Source organism: Callithrix jacchus, chromosome 1 (assembly GCF_049354715.1).
Source record: "Callithrix jacchus isolate 240 chromosome 1, calJac240_pri, whole genome shotgun sequence".
In the NCBI taxonomy this organism is placed as follows: Eukaryota; Metazoa; Chordata; class Mammalia; order Primates; family Cebidae; genus Callithrix; species Callithrix jacchus.
Window position 1 is genome coordinate 85932273 of NC_133502.1, and position 17125 is coordinate 85949397.

The window sequence follows — 17125 nt, forward strand, 5'->3', positions numbered from 1 at the left end:
CATGGTGGGGAAGGAAAAAAATGAAGAGGTCAGGTTTTAGAAGGAATTTTCCAGAGATGATCAGTAAGAGCAATAAATACCTCCCCTGCCAGACCCTCGTCTTTTTTTCAGAGAAATCAAGATTTCTCAGGAGGACTATGTAAAGCAGTGAATAAAGGTTTTGGTTTGTTTGTTTTTTTTTTAATAGGGATTCTGAAAAGTTTAAAATGATGTTTCCCTAGCAGAGGTGGTTTGGGATGAAGATGTCGGCTTCTTGTGGCAGACTTTTCCCCATTTTATCTGTCCTATCCCTCTGGGAGTGGGGTGATTCTTTTCATCCAGAATTAGAATTTCCAACACTGCACACCTAACTGGCCTGGGAGCCAACGTGGAAAACTCCCCACGGCCTTTGAAGCAGTACCCCTGCTCTATGGCTTACTCACAGCAGACAGCGTTTTGGCTCCTGGGAGAAGGAACTAGAATCTGGAGGCTTGCTTGGCATCACCTCTCCTTTGTGTTGAAAATACCAGACACCAGACAATGAGGATGAAGCAGATGGGGAGAGTCCAGAGGACAGTGCTCTCCTGTTCAGCACTGATAAAATATGCATCCTAGCTTGGGAACCTGCAACTGTGGTCACTGTGGTTGGCTTTCCAGGAGTCCTTATTTGCCTAGATATTTCAGTGAGGAATTTCTTCAGAATTGTTTAATCCCCTCACCACAGGAATTCCTTGAGAGTCTGTTTTCTGCAACGTTCTGAACACATTGATATAGTCTGTGTGGGCCGTCTGGAGCCCCTCAGTGGCTCCCTGTCCTGGCTGATGGGCACTTGCCTGAACTCCCGTGGAGAACAGCTGTTAGAGGAGAAACAGTTTCCCCAAGCATCTGCAGGTGCTAAGCGCTGGAAGGCACTCAGCAGCATTCAGAGCTCCAGTCCAGCTTGATCTCCATGCCCCATTAGCCCGGCATGCATGCTCCCCTGGCAAGCCCTGTGGATCATTCAGTGGGTGGGCGCCGTGGGTCAATGGAGAAGTCCTGGAGTGGACTTTCCTTTGTTCTCCCCCTACCCTCCCACCCTCTCAGTTCTCCCCTTGGCCTGTATACCCTGCCTAACAAAAAGGCAAATTGAATATTCACAGCAAGTTATTTACTTCTATAAAGAGCATGGAAGCCAAGTGTATAGGGAAAAGCCAGGTGGGCTTGGGTCCTTTGAAAATGTTTTTAGATGAAAGCAACTTCAGATATAAGCCTATATACTATGCCACATTCAAAGTCTGCCTGTGTCAAATTTTTCAAACACAAGCTTATCCCAGCAGATTCTTTCTTCAACTGCACTTGTTAGAATTATGAAAAGCGGTCTTTCCACCTCCTCCAAATCTCCCTCAATGAGTTTTAGATTTAGCTTAGATGTACTGACTCTCTGTTCTAAATTTTGGCCTCTGACTGAAAGCTGAAACTTTGCCTCCCTTTCTAAATTTGGTTACAGATGAATATCTCTGCTTCTAATTATGGCCTTAAATAGAGAGAAGGTATACTTTCTAATCTGCAAAACCTATAGGGTCCTATAATTAAATGTGTTTTAAATTAGTGTTTATGCTTTAGTCATTTCTGTCACTTCCCTACCCAAATGTTCAATGACAGACTATTGACATTTGTAAGGTATCATGGTATATAAATGCATCTGTGGCTTGCAGTAAAAATTAAACTTTTGCAGTGAATGTTTTACATTCCAGTAACACCCAACCACATGAACCTTCTCCCTTCATTCAAAAGAAGGTACAGCCTTTGGAGTTAGACAGAGCTGGGTTTGTCTTGACTTCACCAGTATCTGTGTTTGAATTTTGAAAATCGAATTTCCTCACTTATAAAATAGATGTAATAGTATATACCTCACAGGGTTGGTGGGTACACATATTAAGATCATGTACAGTTACATTCTTAGCACAGTGCCTAGCATAGTAAGCACTTAATAAGTGGTAGCTCTTATTTCTACAGTGCTTCTCAAAGCACCTGGTACATGACTCTATCAAATGCAGATGGCTGGGCCCCTCTTTTTAAAAGTCTAACTCTGTCTGGGGTGAGGTCCAAGGATGTGCCTTTCTAATAAGCTCCCAGGTGATATTGAAGCTGCCTGTCCACAGACCACACTTTAAATAGCAAGGATTTAAAAGATCATCCAGCTTTTTCATACGCATTCTTATTACTTTAGTGGCATCAAAAGACTTGGGAGCAGTGTGCTGCTGAATGCTGTGCAAGGGAATTCCAAAGGGGTTTATGATACAAAACAGATACTTCAGTAAAAGCCATCTACTCTCAAATGAATTACATCTTCAAGAAGATTCAATACTTATGTACCCACAAGAAGGAATGCATTTTGGGGTTGGTGAACGAGTTGATAATAGTTTGCATATTGGAAGTTTTTTACCAAGAAAAAAACCTTATTTTAGGTATTACAGACCTGTAGAACCAGTTCCTTTCTCCTTCTCAATCTTTCTTAAAGAAGCAATTTAGATTAGGAAAGAGAGAAAAAAAGCAAATACCATGTATGTTTTAAATACCCTGTATCAGAAGAAATTATTTAAAACTTAGAAAAGCCAAACATTTTTTAAAAAACCAAAAACTCAACTACAGGAGAGCGCAATGAGTTCTTCCAGCTCTAACTTAAGTGGCAATGAACCACTTTAAAAAAATAAAAATAGAACAAAGAAAAGAGAAAGCTTCCTGGAATATTGGTCTAATGTCTAGTTCTGTAGTGAATATAAATACCGTTTGAATAGTAGTAGATGATTCTGAAATTAAGATTCATTTACAATTTTAGAAATAATTATATGATAACACATAGCTGTCAGGATTTATAAAATGTCTTGTTATTGAGTTGCCGTAACATCATATAAGAATGCTGTAACCTTGATACATTGGCTAGACTCTTTAGGAGGAAGGGAGAATAAAGCTTACAGTAATGATATATTTCCTGAGTTAATTCCTCAAAAGAATATACTACACTTGATGGCAGTCTTTTACCAGGCTTCATCCAGAGTAATTTATTCAAAAACCACTCACAGGGATAGAGCTGTGGGGCACCATTTTAATAACTGGATGCATAATTTGTGCCACCACATGCATATATCATTTCATCGAGCACATGTTTATGAAGCCAACTTTGACAGGACAGAATTTCACTGCAAGAGGAGAAGCGGCTAAAGGCATGGAGTTAATCTACTTAGGCTTTCAGCACACTGGATCTGCTTTATTGACATTTTACCCACACTCATAATGTTGGCATGTGTCTGATTTCTTCCCTGTTGGCACAGCACAGACATTCACACTGGGCATTAAACTTTTTAGTTGATAAAAGAAGATCCCACATTAGAATCTCCTTAGCAGGTGTCCATGGTTTGACACTCGATTGTCTTAAGCAAGTATGTTCTTTGCAATGCAAAGCAAATCTACAAGCTATATTACATTTTGTTATATGCAGAGATGCAGTTTCTTTAATGTTACTCTGGTAGAAAATAGGAAGTAGGTGAAGTATTGAATCCAAGTTAAAATGCACAACTATGTGTACTTACAAAGGACGGAATGGAACTAGAAATGTGAAGCCCAGTTAGTTGACACAACAACCGTCATGCCTGGTTTTCTCCCCATCAACACTTTCAACAAAGTGTGATGATCGTGTTTGGCCGTGTTTTCATTCCACTCCTCAACTTTTACATTCACATGAAATTAATGAACATTCCAACTCTGAATAATGTGAAGAGACCAGGGGGTGGAAAACTGCTTAGCCGCATGGACAAAGCCCATTTATGTTTGGGCTTTGAAACACTTATTTGAATTCCGATTTGTGGATATTTCTTCTTGGCACTCAGTTTATATTTAATTTTTGTTCCCCATGTGATTTGAAAGTGATTGGTAGCCATGGAATGACTTTCAAAGGTGGACAGGAAAGGGTGGAAGGGAAAAAAACGTAGGGTCTGCTAATCCAGCAGTCAAATCATTGACCCATGAGTGATTAAAAGTTGGCTGAGGTTGTGGAAATGAGACTGCCCCTCATGTGATGGCAGCTTCAAGTCTCCTTTGTAGTTTTTGGATGTGAGGCAGCGAGCCAAATGTTCTATCTAAACTGTTTGGGAACTGCTTTTAAGTTCGGCACTCTTGGAGAGGTATTATGTGACAAGTTATTGCTTCAGTGCCCCCAGATGGCACCATGGCCCCCACGAATTAGAACTTAAGCTGGAGCTGTGGGGCTAAAGGAGGGAAGTGGTTCTAAACTGCTTTTCTGCCTTTAGCCATTTCTGTATCAACATATTCCCTATACAACATCCCTCTGTTAGAAAGGGCAGTTTGACAAAGCTCCTCTTGCCCTATCGCTGTTCCTTTTTGCCCAACATATACATGTCGTGGGTTTTTAGTGAAGGACTCAATGGATGCAAGTTAAATGTACAATGACACAGCCATTTCTTCTTGTCCAAGTCCAGTCTTAAGCCATAAACTTATGAAATGAGCCTATTATGCTTGTTCAATGGATTGTAGGATATCCATAAAGTGCAACATCCTTACTCTATTGAGGTCCCATTCAAGTGGGAAACTATTCATGTAAAAAGTTACTATCTTCATCCTTGTCATTATGAGGCAAAGTTGCCAGATCCAAACTGGCTCCTCACTGAAGTGTCACTCTCCTCTATTTTGAGAGGGAATATCCATAAATCATATACAGATGTTCTAAAAAGAGAGAGAGAATAGGCTTTATGTCCAGGTAGAGTTTGAAAATCACTGCCTTCCAATTAATCCCATTATGGAAATTAACAAAACACATTGCATATTCTAAAGATCTGAGATGTCCTCCATTAAAGGGTTCTATTCATCTTTGTCTAATTCAGCCTTTCCCAAATTTTTTGACTGCGGGACACCCGAGAATGCTGCCTAATAATTTTCATTTTTTTATCTTTCAAGGGTTCAGGAACATATAGCAGGTGATTTTCCTGTTACTGCTTTTCTATAGGGAACTTCAAAGTGTTAGCCATTTACCTATCATGGTCCAAAATTGTGTTTCTGAACCCTTAAGCTTTAGAATCCTGCTGGCATTTTAGAAAGAGCCTCAGACACACTGATAGAATATGTTTTTTAAAAATAAGAGTTCTAATATATTGTTATACGAAGATTGAACTAGCTATTTTTATGTTTAGAAGCACACATTTTCTCTCAATGGGAAGATGTACAGAGAAGGCCAAATTGTAACCACCAATTTGCCTGGTAAACATGAGATTAAAGCAAAGAGAGTTGACTGTGTGTTCTGAAGTGAAGTCAAACTTCACTTACCATAACCTTTGTTACTATTTGTCCCCATTGAAGTAGAGAAATATCCCAGTTACTGGACACGATTGCTCCTAAGAAAATTTTAAGAGATATTTTTCCTCTCTGCCTCTCTCACTTGCAATTTTTTACTCTTTTTTTATTTTTCAGTGAAATAATAGATGTACATAATTTTTTTAAGTACTATAAAAAAGTACTTGCCCCATCTTTCATTCTCCACTATGTAGGTTTCATCTTTACAGAAAATGTCTTCTATATCTTTTGGATATTTATTTGTGTAGTGAAGTCTACATTATAAACCTGTATAAGTAATATGTTTATTTCTTTCTTTTTTTTGAGACAGTTTCACTCTGTCACCTAAGCTGGAGTGCGGTAGTACAATCTCAGCTCACTGCAACCTCTGCTTCCTGGGTTCAAGGGATTCTTCTGCCTCAGCCCCTCGACTAGCTGGGACTACAAGTACACCACTATGCCTGGCTAATTTTTGTATTTTTAGTAGAGATGGATTTCACCATGTTGTGCAGGGTGGTCTGCCCACCTCAGCCTCCCAAAGTCTGGGATTACAGGCATGAACCACTGCACCCACTTATTTCTTAGTATGCTAATATTATGTATTATTAATGTCTCTTTATTCTTGAAAGCGATTGTTTGTTTTCTTTCCTTTTGTATTTTATATCTTTCAGGGTTCCATTGATGGAAACAGAATAATTCTAGCTATTTCAGGCAGAAAGAGACTGCAAATTAGAAGCTTTGGAAATCATTGGAAGGGCTGAAAGAGCAGGATCGAGGCAGAGATTTCAGGCATAACTCCCTGAGCTGGATAAGATTAGTGGGCAGTCTTTTTACTGAAGCATAATTTACCTACAATATAATTCAGTTTTTTAATGTAAATAATTCAGTGAGTTTTGACAAATCTGTTTTGTTGTATAGCCACAAAACATCATTACTTTCAACATAGAAAACAATTCCATCAGCCTCAGAAATTCTCCATGCCTCTTTTTCCCTCTCCTCCCCAGTCCCTGGCAACCACTGATCTGTTTCTTTACTTATAATTTTGCCTTTTCTAGAATATTATATAAATTGAATCATGCAGTATGCAGTCTTTTGTGTCTGGCTTCTTCACTTAGCATAATATTTTTGAAACTCATGTATGTCATGGTATGTATTAGTAATTATTACTGGGTACTTTGTTGTATGGATATACAGCCATCCATTTTTCAATCTGTGATTGAATTCATAGATGCAGAATTTACAGATACAGAGGGCCGACTCTACCATAACTTGTTTACACATTCACCAGTTGCTCGACACTGGAGTTGTTTACAGTTTGGGGGGATTATGAACATTCATATGAAGCTTTTCATGTGAACATATGACTTCATTTATCATGAAGTTTAAATGGGTAGGAGGGGGATTGTTGAATCTTATGGTGAGTGTGTGTGTAACTTTATAAGAACAAACTGTTTTCAGGAGCCTGGTATCATTTTGCACTCCCATCAGCAGTGGAAGAGAGCTACAGTTGCTCCACATCTTCAATATTCTACTGTCAATCTTGTAGGTCAAGTCGTAACCTGGTTTTCTGAATCCCCAGTGGGATTTCCTTTCCAGATTTGCTGTTACATACCCAGCCCCAGTTCTGTTTCTCTGTGGCAAAGCGGTGATATATATCTGCAAATTAGTGACCTCCAGAATGCAGAGAAGCTCCAGCACCCAGCTGAACTTGCTAATGAATACCAAAAAAAAGTATTGATGGTAGCCCTAACTAGACCCTCACTGGATTTGAAATACTGTACATAACGATGTTTTATGGTTCTCTTTCAGGCTATTTGATCATTCCATGGAAGGATTTAAAAACTGGGAGTTCATGACCATTCATTGCTGGGGAGAACGAGCTGCTGGTGACTGGGTCCTTGAAGTGTATGATACTCCCTCTCAGCTAAGGAACTTTAAGACTCCAGGTGAGAACTCCCTTTCTATACATTGGTCTACTGTGTAGAAGAAAATGATGGAGTATGTTTTGGCCAAAGAGTGCGTCACACTCACCCATATTAGCATCATCTTTTTTCATGTGATTTCATTTCATGTGTGCTTTGAATTACCTGCACATATTTGAGTTCTCAAGATTACCATTCAAGAGGTAACAATTTAAGGATAGGAAATAAAGAATACATATATTATAGAACAAAACATGACAGCTTTTGATTGATGTTTCAGAATACATGATCAGCTTTCCAGACTTACTTTGTGTCAATGAGTTCAGTCGCATTATTTCACAAGAAGAGACAGGTTTCCTTAGTACTCTATTTCTTTTTAGTTTTCCCTAAATTTACTTTTCAGTGTAGGCAAGACATTGAGCTAGGTCTATGCCAGCTAATCTGGATACCACCAAAGAAAATGATGATGGTATTCCACCCTGCATGAGCCCAAGAGCCAAGGAAAAAGAAACCCTTCTTGAGATGTAAAACAGAAATTACGACATTAACAAAGATCTTTTCAGGTAGGTTCTGAGTCTGTTTCTGCACACAGCCTCTTCCCCGCTTCATGCTAATGTGTAAAGCTTGTTTATAATATAAAATAAGGGAAAGTACAAGGCAACATGGGTGAGATACTGTGTCGCCCATTACAGAGCCCTACAGAGTACTTGGCTCAGCAGCAAATGATCTGTTTGATAATTAGCTAGCTTCCCATCCATCCATGAGCACATCTTCAGCTGTCAGATAAAGTCCTCTTCTCAATGCTCTATCCAGTCCTCTTTAGAAGAACCAGGCTTGGGGGAAGTTTTAGGACTGACATCCAGTTCTAGCCCTCCCCAGATTACAGAATGAAGTAACCTACACATTCTGTAACTGTAGGAGTGCATACCATTCAGATACAGATAGGTACACAGGACAGAGGAGGCACACAGCAGAACACAGGGATAAAGGACACATTTGCCAGACTGTTGCCTGCCAATCTGAGAAAGTTACTCATTCTGAGAGGTCCATTGTTGACTGTACATGTTGGTTTTCTCTTTTCCCTCATTCTGTGATGAGGTTCATCTTTGTTGCCAAACTGGTCCCATAATCAGGGAGGTCAAATCCAGGTCACAATGAATCAGAATAAATGTTTTGTTAAAGAGTATCTGTGCCTAGCTCCCCTCCAGGATTCAGCCTGAATATAGTGGTTACCAAGCTTTTATCAAGAAAGCAAGTATTTGTCAATAAGACAGGATTGATAGAGAAAACATGCAGATTATAGAACAGAGTTTCTAGACCCTTCCACCTCTTAGTCATCTACATAGTTCCCAGGACCTTCCTCTCTCCTTTCTTCCTCTCTGCAGTGCATGCTTATTGCCCCTTCCATGAGGATGCACAGATTTATGGCACGTAGGTGAAATGGAAGCCTGGTGACTGGGCTGTGACCTGTTAGCATGCATCACTGCTGGACTCTTACAGGGCAAGAAGACTCCAGAGAAATAAACACTGTCGAAAGGAGGAGGCATTTGTGTACCAAGGGAGGTGCAGACATAAAGAGTACATTACTGAGCATTTTAAACAGTTATAAAACTTACTAAAAGTGACTCTGTTCATGATTACCACCAGACACCAGCAATTCTACTCTCCATGATAAGACCAGGCTCCTCCTAAGGGCTACTGGTTAACCATGCATCGCATGTAAGGATCAGAGGCCATGAATACAAATCCCTCTGCCCTCAAGAAGTTCTGAGTCTATTCAGAGCTTACTATGATTATGTGTGTTTAAAACGCTACAGCAACTCAGATAATCTAGAGTTATCTATTTCACAACGTTGGCACCTCTTTATACTATTTAAATGTTCACACTTAACCCTAGTTACCTCCAGTCATTTTAGAAGTATTGAGGTGTTCTTTTTATGCAGGAAGAGAGATACCCTAATGCTGTTACTGACCTAGAGACTTTAATAGAAACACATGGCTTTTGTGTATCTTTCCTTCAAACAACCTTCCATTTCAGAATTAGTTACACCTTTAGTAAGGAACTTTGAGTGTCTTCTTTATGGATGTATGTGTGTGTGCATGCACAAGCATGTGACTATATTATGGTTTTGTGGAATACAGTCCTGTGATAGGTTTCTTCCTCTCTGATTAATAATGGGTTACATCAGGAAGCAAGCAGAAATTCAATTGGATCTGTAGAATTTTCTAGCCCAATTAAATGGTAGAATCATCCCCAAACATAAAAGTTCCTGGCTCCAAACTGAATTTATATTTATTGTTTCTTCCAATTTATTATTACAATACATATTAAGAGTGTTTGGGTGTTAATTTTTGGCAAATAAATCTATGGATGCCTATTGCATTTATGTGTTAGCAAGTAGATTTTTATCCTGCTGTATTTACACAGCATTTCATAACATGTTTCAATAATAAATGCAAAATCATCTATAGAATTTAGCAAACAGGAAAGGGGGTAGAGGAGAATAAAATGATGGCCCAAATATGGCAGTTATTTGATGTAAATCATAGTAGAGGTTCTAAGAAAATAAAATTACATAACAAGTGAAATATAAAGAGATGAATTACACAGGAAGGATATCCCTAGTGGGCTTATGATATCCTTCAGAAATGGCATAAAGGGAAATAATCAATTCTGAGACAGCAGTCTTCAGAGCACTTAGAGAGAAAACTTTTACATTCAAAATGATCTTAAATAAATGAACTAAGTTTTAAGGTGACTGGTGATTGGGATGACCCATAGTATCCTTGTATTATATGCTTCATTTTTACACTTGAGAGATGCCATAAGGAAAATGCGCTCTCTTTTGCACTGCTACCTAAAGGCAATCAGATAGGTCATCAGTTTCCAGCAGTCATTCACTTCTTGCCACTACCTAATGCATGCTACTTAGAATGCTGGGCCTGAATAACACCCTGATTGTGAAAAGCATGGTCATTAACAAATGAGTCCAAAGAAAAGCTGGCAGAGGGCAAACCATACATAAACCAATTGTACTGGTCCAATGTGAAAGTCAGAAAAAAATACATGCATCATAGAATGTGTTCATTTTTAAAGGTCAGACTCCTAAACTAGAAATGAATAGGAAACAATATTGCATATAGTTTTAAAACATAGGATTTGGACTCAGAGTATGTTTTAATTTCAGTCTGTTCTCTTACTGCCTTTGAGGAAGTTACCAACCTCTGCCTCTGTTTCCTCCTTTATATATTGGGAATCTTAGTACCTACCTTAGAGTTGTTTTGAACATTGAATGGAATAAAACTTACAAACCACTTAGGCCAGTGCTTAGCATATGGCAAGCACTTAAAAATATCAAACATCGATTTGATGGTGATGGTAGGTGCTAATAGATGAAGGAAACTGATAGCTGAAATCCATCACTCTCTGAGCTGGCCCCAGACCCTAGCCCCTGACCTTGCCTGGATTCTGTGCATTAAGCCGAGGTGAGAGGGGTTCTGAGGAGCATCCTGCCTTCCTACCAGCATACCCCTATGTTCTGCTTAAAGCTGATTGCTTTTGAGGTCAGTTTTACTAACCTTAATGAACTGGAGGCATGTTTCCTTTTTTTTAACGTTTGGCATTGAACACTAATTTTATGAAGCTAAGAAATAAGTTAACAAGTAAGAACTAAAGTAAAACAAAATGCTCATTGTGAATGATCCAAATTCATAGAAGGTGAAAGACTGGCCTCAGTTATCCAGTTCTTGACCAGAAAATGCTGTTTTGGCCAGGCGTGGTGGCTCACACCTATGATCCCAGCACTTTGAGAGGCTGAGGCAGGTGGATCACCTGAGGTCAGGAGTTCGAGACCAGCCTGACCAACATGGTGAAACCTTGTCTCTACTAAAAAATACAAAAATTAGCCAAGTGTGGTGGTGGGCACCTATAATCCCAGCTACTTGGGAGGCTGAGGCAGGAGAATTGCTTGAACCTGGGAGGCAGAGGTTGCAGTGAGCCAAGATTCCACCATTGCACTCCAGCCTGGGAAGCAGAACAAGATAAAAAAAAATGTTGTTTTGCACATTGTCCAGTAGAACATTCTGCAATGGTGGAAATGCCCTCCAGTAGGCCACATATATCTATTGAGCACTGGAAATACGGCTAGTGTCATGGAGAAGCTGAATCTCACAATTTTTCTTAATTTTAGCTCACTTAACATTAAATAATCAAATGTGTAATAGCCATCATATTGGATAGCACAGGTCTATAGACTAGTGTAATTAGTGATGTATTCTTATTATTGAATGACTGATATCAGGAATTAGGGAGAACAAAGAGTTGTTCTGTCTACTTATTAACAAGTCAGATAATGCCAAAAATTTTTTAAAGCTCAAATAATACTTTTATACCTAGAAAAGCAAAGCCTTCTTATTAAATCCTGGGATTCTCTTAAATACTGGTAATTTGAAATTTAGCCCTTGATCTGGCAATCTGCAGTGTGTTTGTTTCTCAGTCTTCCTATAAATGCTGATTAAATCAAGGCCTCTCCTGTATAGTAGGTGCTCATTAAATATGTAGTCTGTGAATTGTTAAATAGTTAATTTTGCAAATAGTGAGAAATAGGCATTTCCAGCTCTGTGTTTGACGTGGTGATTCATATCTATCTGCTTCCCCTGGTTCTGTTGCTTTTTCTTGAGTGAGAAGGACTTAAAGATATTACAAAGCTAGAGTAAAAATTTGGTCATGCTGTGATTTTATTGTTATTTCTCAAGGTAAATTGAAAGAATGGTCTTTGGTCCTCTATGGCACCTCCGTGCAGCCATATTCACCAACCAATGAGTTTCCTAAAGTGGAACGCTTCCGCTATAGCCGAGTTGAAGACCCCACAGATGACTATGGCACAGAGGATTATGCAGGTGAGCTAGCTTCCAGCGAGACACAACCTAAAGAGAGAAAGCTCATGCGTCATTCCACCATATGTGAGAATGGAATAGAATGGAATGGAATGGGAGAATAGAACAGAATAATATACTACCCACATTATGACATATTTTCTTCCATCTTATTTTTATCCCCTTAAATATTTGTGTATATCAGTGCACTCATATATTCAAATACCCATATTACAAAGCTAATAGCCCATACTGTGACTGTACTGTAATAGAGTTAATCCATAATCTGGGACACATAGCTCACTTACAGAGTATTACACTATTTTAAACATGATTTGGATAAACATCATTATTAATCTTTGTCTGTATCTTCATTATTTCTTTAGAATAGAGTTCTGTTTTGATACTTACTGAATCAAAGAGGATAATCAGTGTTAGGGCTTGGAAACATTTTGTCACTTGCTATCCAGACAAGATGTACCAGTCTACACTGTGATCAGCTATGTGATTGTTTATTACACTCATTTCTGCCAACAGAAAAAAAACTAAAGAGAAAAGGAAAGTAAAAAAGGAAGAGATGAACGTTTTTCAAATGTTACAGCTTTGATTGCCTGTAAATCTAAACATTTTTCCTCTGCAGTTCTCTGAATTAAATACAACTGTCTTTTACTCATTTTTCTATTCAAGGTGCAGTAATCCTGTTATCTACTTATGAACACTCTGTATGTTATTGTCTCTCACATTGTTTCATATTTGCTGAAAACATTCTCACTTATCACTGAGAATGTAAGTTTTGTTTTGCTTTGTGTTGTTTTGACAGAAAAAACTTTCAGAGGCTGGGGCTTATGGTCTCGGGTGTAACACTGTGATTTTTTGCTGAAGTTTTATCCTTTCATGTCTGCTGCATATTTGTTGGGTAATTTCTTATTTTTTAAATTTAGCCATTAATTCATCTGGAACTCATTTTGGTTTATGACATATAGTGTCAGTTGAAGCTCTGTCTTTAGTTATTTTCCAAATAGACTAAGATCATTGACTAACTATCCCTTCTTTTTTTAGTAGTTTAGGATACCTCCTTTATTACAATATAGTAAGTTCTTATCCCAACATTATTTCTGGTTCCACCTTTTCTCATTCATCAATCTAATAATTCTTCAACCAATACCACCCACACTGTTTTATTTTCATTTCATGATGTATTTTTATATTTGTAGAACATCTGCTTCCCATTTCTATAGCAATTATTGCCCTATTATTCTTCCAGATGAATTTTAGCATGATTTTTAAGTCTCCCTTTAAAAGTCTCATTGCAATTTAATTTGAATTTATATACAATCTCTTGGGAAGAATTGTTTTTACAACATACAATCTTTCCATTTAAAACATAGATCGTGTCCCATTTTACTGAAATATTTTATGTAGTTTTCTTCTTGTTAGTGTTACACCTAAGTATTTTGGGTCTTGTTGCTCTTATAGTGGAAAATACTCCATGATTTCTAACTAACTAGTATATGCTGGTGCGTAGGAAATCTATTAGTTGTATTTATTTTATATATGGCCACTTTGCTTAACTCTCTCATTAATTTATAGGGTTTTCTCAGATGGTGTAGGTACTATAGCCTTATCATCTGCAAATTGGTTTTATAGTCCTTCTTATCATTATTTCTGATTACTGTCTTGTTGCACTGGCTAACACTCCTGGGAGCATTCAGTTCTTCTGAGGTATGACATATAACACATAATGGACAAAGCTGCTCCTAATGAAGAACTATTTATAGGCCAGGTACAGTGGCTCATGGCTGTAATCCCAGCACTTTGTGAAGCTGAGGTCGGCAGATTGTCTGAGCTCAGGAATTTGAGACCAGCTTAGGCAACATGGTGAAACCTCATCTCCACTAAAAATACCAAAAAAGAATTAGCTGAGCATGGTGGCATGCACCTGTAATCCCAGCTGCTGCAGAGGCTGAGGCACAAGAATCACTTAAACCCAGGAGGCAGAAGTTGTAGTGATAGCACCACTTTACTCCAGTCTGGGCAACAGAGCAAGACTCTATCCAAAAAAAATGTATTTACAAATATAAGTTTAATGTATCGTTAGATGAGAATTATTTTTTCTTTCAGTTGAGATTTTCCTCTAAATACTAAAAATAAAAGTACTTCATTAACCACCTGAACAGAGTATTGTTTTTTGTTTTTTGTTTTGAGACGGAGTCTTGCTCTGTTACCCAGGCTGGAGTACAATGGCACCATGTCAGCTTACTGCAACCTCCAACTCCCGGGTTCAAGCAATTCTCATGCCTCAGCCTCCTGAGCAGCTGAGATTACAGGTGTGTGCCACCACGTCCTGCTAATTTTTGTATTTTTAGTAGAGATGAGGTTTTGCCATGTTGGCCAGGCAGATCTCGAACTCCTGACCTCAAGTGATCCACCCGCCTCAGCTTCCCAAAGTGTTGGGATTACAGGCGTGAGCCACTGTGCCCAGCCCAAACAGAGTGAATATACATGTAGTTACATTTATTCTAAACAGATAGCATCCTAGAATCAATAAACACACTTGAAATGGAGACCAATTGAGCTAATCAGGGCTAGATTGTTTGAGTTTGTGATGTTTTGCTTTGAGCCTATAGCATTACTATTTATATTTTAACTAGCAAACCGTTTTGTCTTCTCTGATAGGAGAAAGTATATCCAAAAAACAGAGTGTAATAGTAAGCTGCTACTCTTTATTCATGTTTCCGTAATGTTTCCCATTCAAATTTTGGAATGTTGAGATTCAGAACAGTTATACATCTTGTAGTGTTTCTGATTAGATCTCTAAAACATCAACACTGGCACTTATGAGAGAACCAAGACAATCATTTCATGATTATGCTGCAACCTACAATGCTAAACTGCATCTGGGACAATTTATGATGATAAAAGAAACATAGAAGCATAGCATGTGAACTTGCCATACAGAGCATTTTTGGCAAATATCAACAATAAATGTTTGGTATTTTATTTTTATTCTAGAAGTCATCTGGTAAAAATTTAGGGCCACCCATGACTCCTTTCCTCTGGAGCTGTGATTATTCACCTTCATTTAGAAGTCTGCCAGATTAGAGGCACAGATGGTGTTATCATAACCAGATCCCTGTACCGCTTCATTGGATCCCAGGGACTATGAGATCACAGCTGGCTGAACTTCAGTCCATAGGCAGCAGAGACACCACTCCTCTGGTGTATGATGGCAGATGGCTAAAATGTCCCAAGTTGCAGTAGCTATGGAATTTAGAAATCATTTGAAGCTGTGGGGAAAACAGAAATAAGCAGGTTGTCAGATGACACTTGCAGTTAATCAGAAGTATATTCAAGGCTGCAGCATTTTGAAATGACTTATTTCCATTCAGATGGAGAAGTCACCCCTAGTACGTGATTTGCTACCTCTAAGCAGGAAGCTTTTACCTAGGTGTCAGGACCTATGTTGATCCCCTCTCCTCACCATGTGATACTGGGCAAGCCACTGAAATTCTCGGAAAATCAGTTTCCTCATCAGTAAAATTAGGGTGTTTGACTGTAGATTTTTCTCTCTGTCATTCCACCCCAGTTCTAACATTTTATGTTTCTGTGATTCAGTAATTATGAAACATAATCTCATATTGACTCAAAGAAACTAAGGTATAACAGTAAGTCCATTTGATTAAAATAAGTAGAGTTCAAAACATTTCTACTACCCTTGACTTACTATTTGTACATTTCATTCAATATCTTTATTGCTAATTAAAATATGAATTTTCAGTGGGAAAGAGTATGCATATTATGAGACCAAATATTCCAGAATATGGAGAACAAAGAAGAGAATTAAAAACTTCAATAACTAGCCCATATCATTAAAAGCTTTTCATCAATCACAAAATAGCTCCATCTTTCTGGCATTTTTTTTTTTCTTACTGTGTATTCTCTCCAGTTCGATACCAAAGAAAATGTAGTAAGAGAGATTGGGAACTTTCAGCCCAGGTCTGGAATCCTTTAAGCTTGCTTGCATTTTTTAAATTTATTTGTCATTTTCTTTTGTTGAATTGTCCATTGGCTTTTGTGTAGGATACAGTTTTAAATCTATTATCTGAAATAATAGATTTAAAATTGTATCTTACACAAAGGATGTGTCTGAGACTGCAAGCTGATAAGTTTGTGCCAGGTGCCGTGATGATGATTCTTTCTGGCTACAGTGTTTCAGAGGTATTCAATAGCTTTAATGACCTTAAATGAGATGGTCATTTGGTCCAGGCATTAAATAATAATGCTTTTTTCTTTTTTGCCAACAACTTCTCACTTTTCTACAAATTCAGTATTTTTATTATTACACACACTTAATTGCAGTTGGTTTTTTCCAGTTGCTACAGTTCATTTGAATTCTGAAATGCTTCTCTCCCACAAGGCAGCCATATGTGCTTTGAAGACCAGGCCATGGCTAGGATTTACATTCTTTATACCTAGGCAATTGAGGTTGCCTAAGAATCAAAAGTTAAAAAAAGTCAACAGTTCATCTCTGGACCTAAAGCCACATTGACCGTTCTTCGTCTGTCTTAAACTCACTGCATAAGAAAAAAAAAGTCTTATTTTATACCAAATTCAAGGTAAAGCTGACCTGCTCTAAAATCATTTTTCCAAATATTGTTCTAATATCTTTTGGAAAGGTCCCTGCGACCCTGAGTGCAGTGAGGTTGGCTGTGACGGGCCAGGACCAGACCACTGCAGTGACTGTTTGCACTACTACTACAAGCTGAAAAACAACACCAGGTAAGAGAGGGGCCAAGTCACATCCCACAGCATGTCCCAGGCATCTTAGGGATTTCTGCACGGCTAATAATACCATGTGGTGCATGCAGGCTGCTGGCATCTTCCACTATTCTCCCACCAGAACTAAGCATACAAAAGAGGCTGCTGTGCAGGCTGACTGCCTCCCTGTGTCATTCATTCAGAGTGGTGAAAACTATGTTGAGTAACAAAACACAAAATGTGCATGTATGTTGTGAAGCTGCAAATGT

The 17125-nt window shown here is 38.4% G+C and overlaps 2 protein-coding genes across 6 annotated transcripts in view; one reads left to right on the forward strand and one right to left on the reverse strand.

Annotated features, from left to right (window-relative positions):
- The window catches only part of PCSK5 (proprotein convertase subtilisin/kexin type 5), a 470824-nt gene that overhangs the window by 276008 nt on the left and 177691 nt on the right, over window positions 1-17125 (forward strand). For all 5 annotated transcript variants that reach the window (XM_078366047.1, XM_078366050.1, XM_054254455.2 and 2 more), the window contains exons 13-15: window positions 7111-7247; window positions 11979-12122; window positions 16775-16877. In XM_078366047.1, the coding sequence (XP_078222173.1) occupies window positions 7111-7247; window positions 11979-12122; window positions 16775-16877 (384 nt within the window). The remainder of the gene's footprint in view (window positions 1-7110; window positions 7248-11978; window positions 12123-16774; window positions 16878-17125) is intronic.
- Window positions 14802-17125, reverse strand: part of LOC144581680 (uncharacterized) — a 49726-nt gene continuing 47402 nt past the window's right edge. The window contains exon 4 of the mRNA XM_078366063.1: window positions 14802-15385. Coding sequence (XP_078222189.1) covers window positions 15284-15385 — 102 coding nt within the window. The 3' untranslated portion in view covers window positions 14802-15283. The remainder of the gene's footprint in view (window positions 15386-17125) is intronic.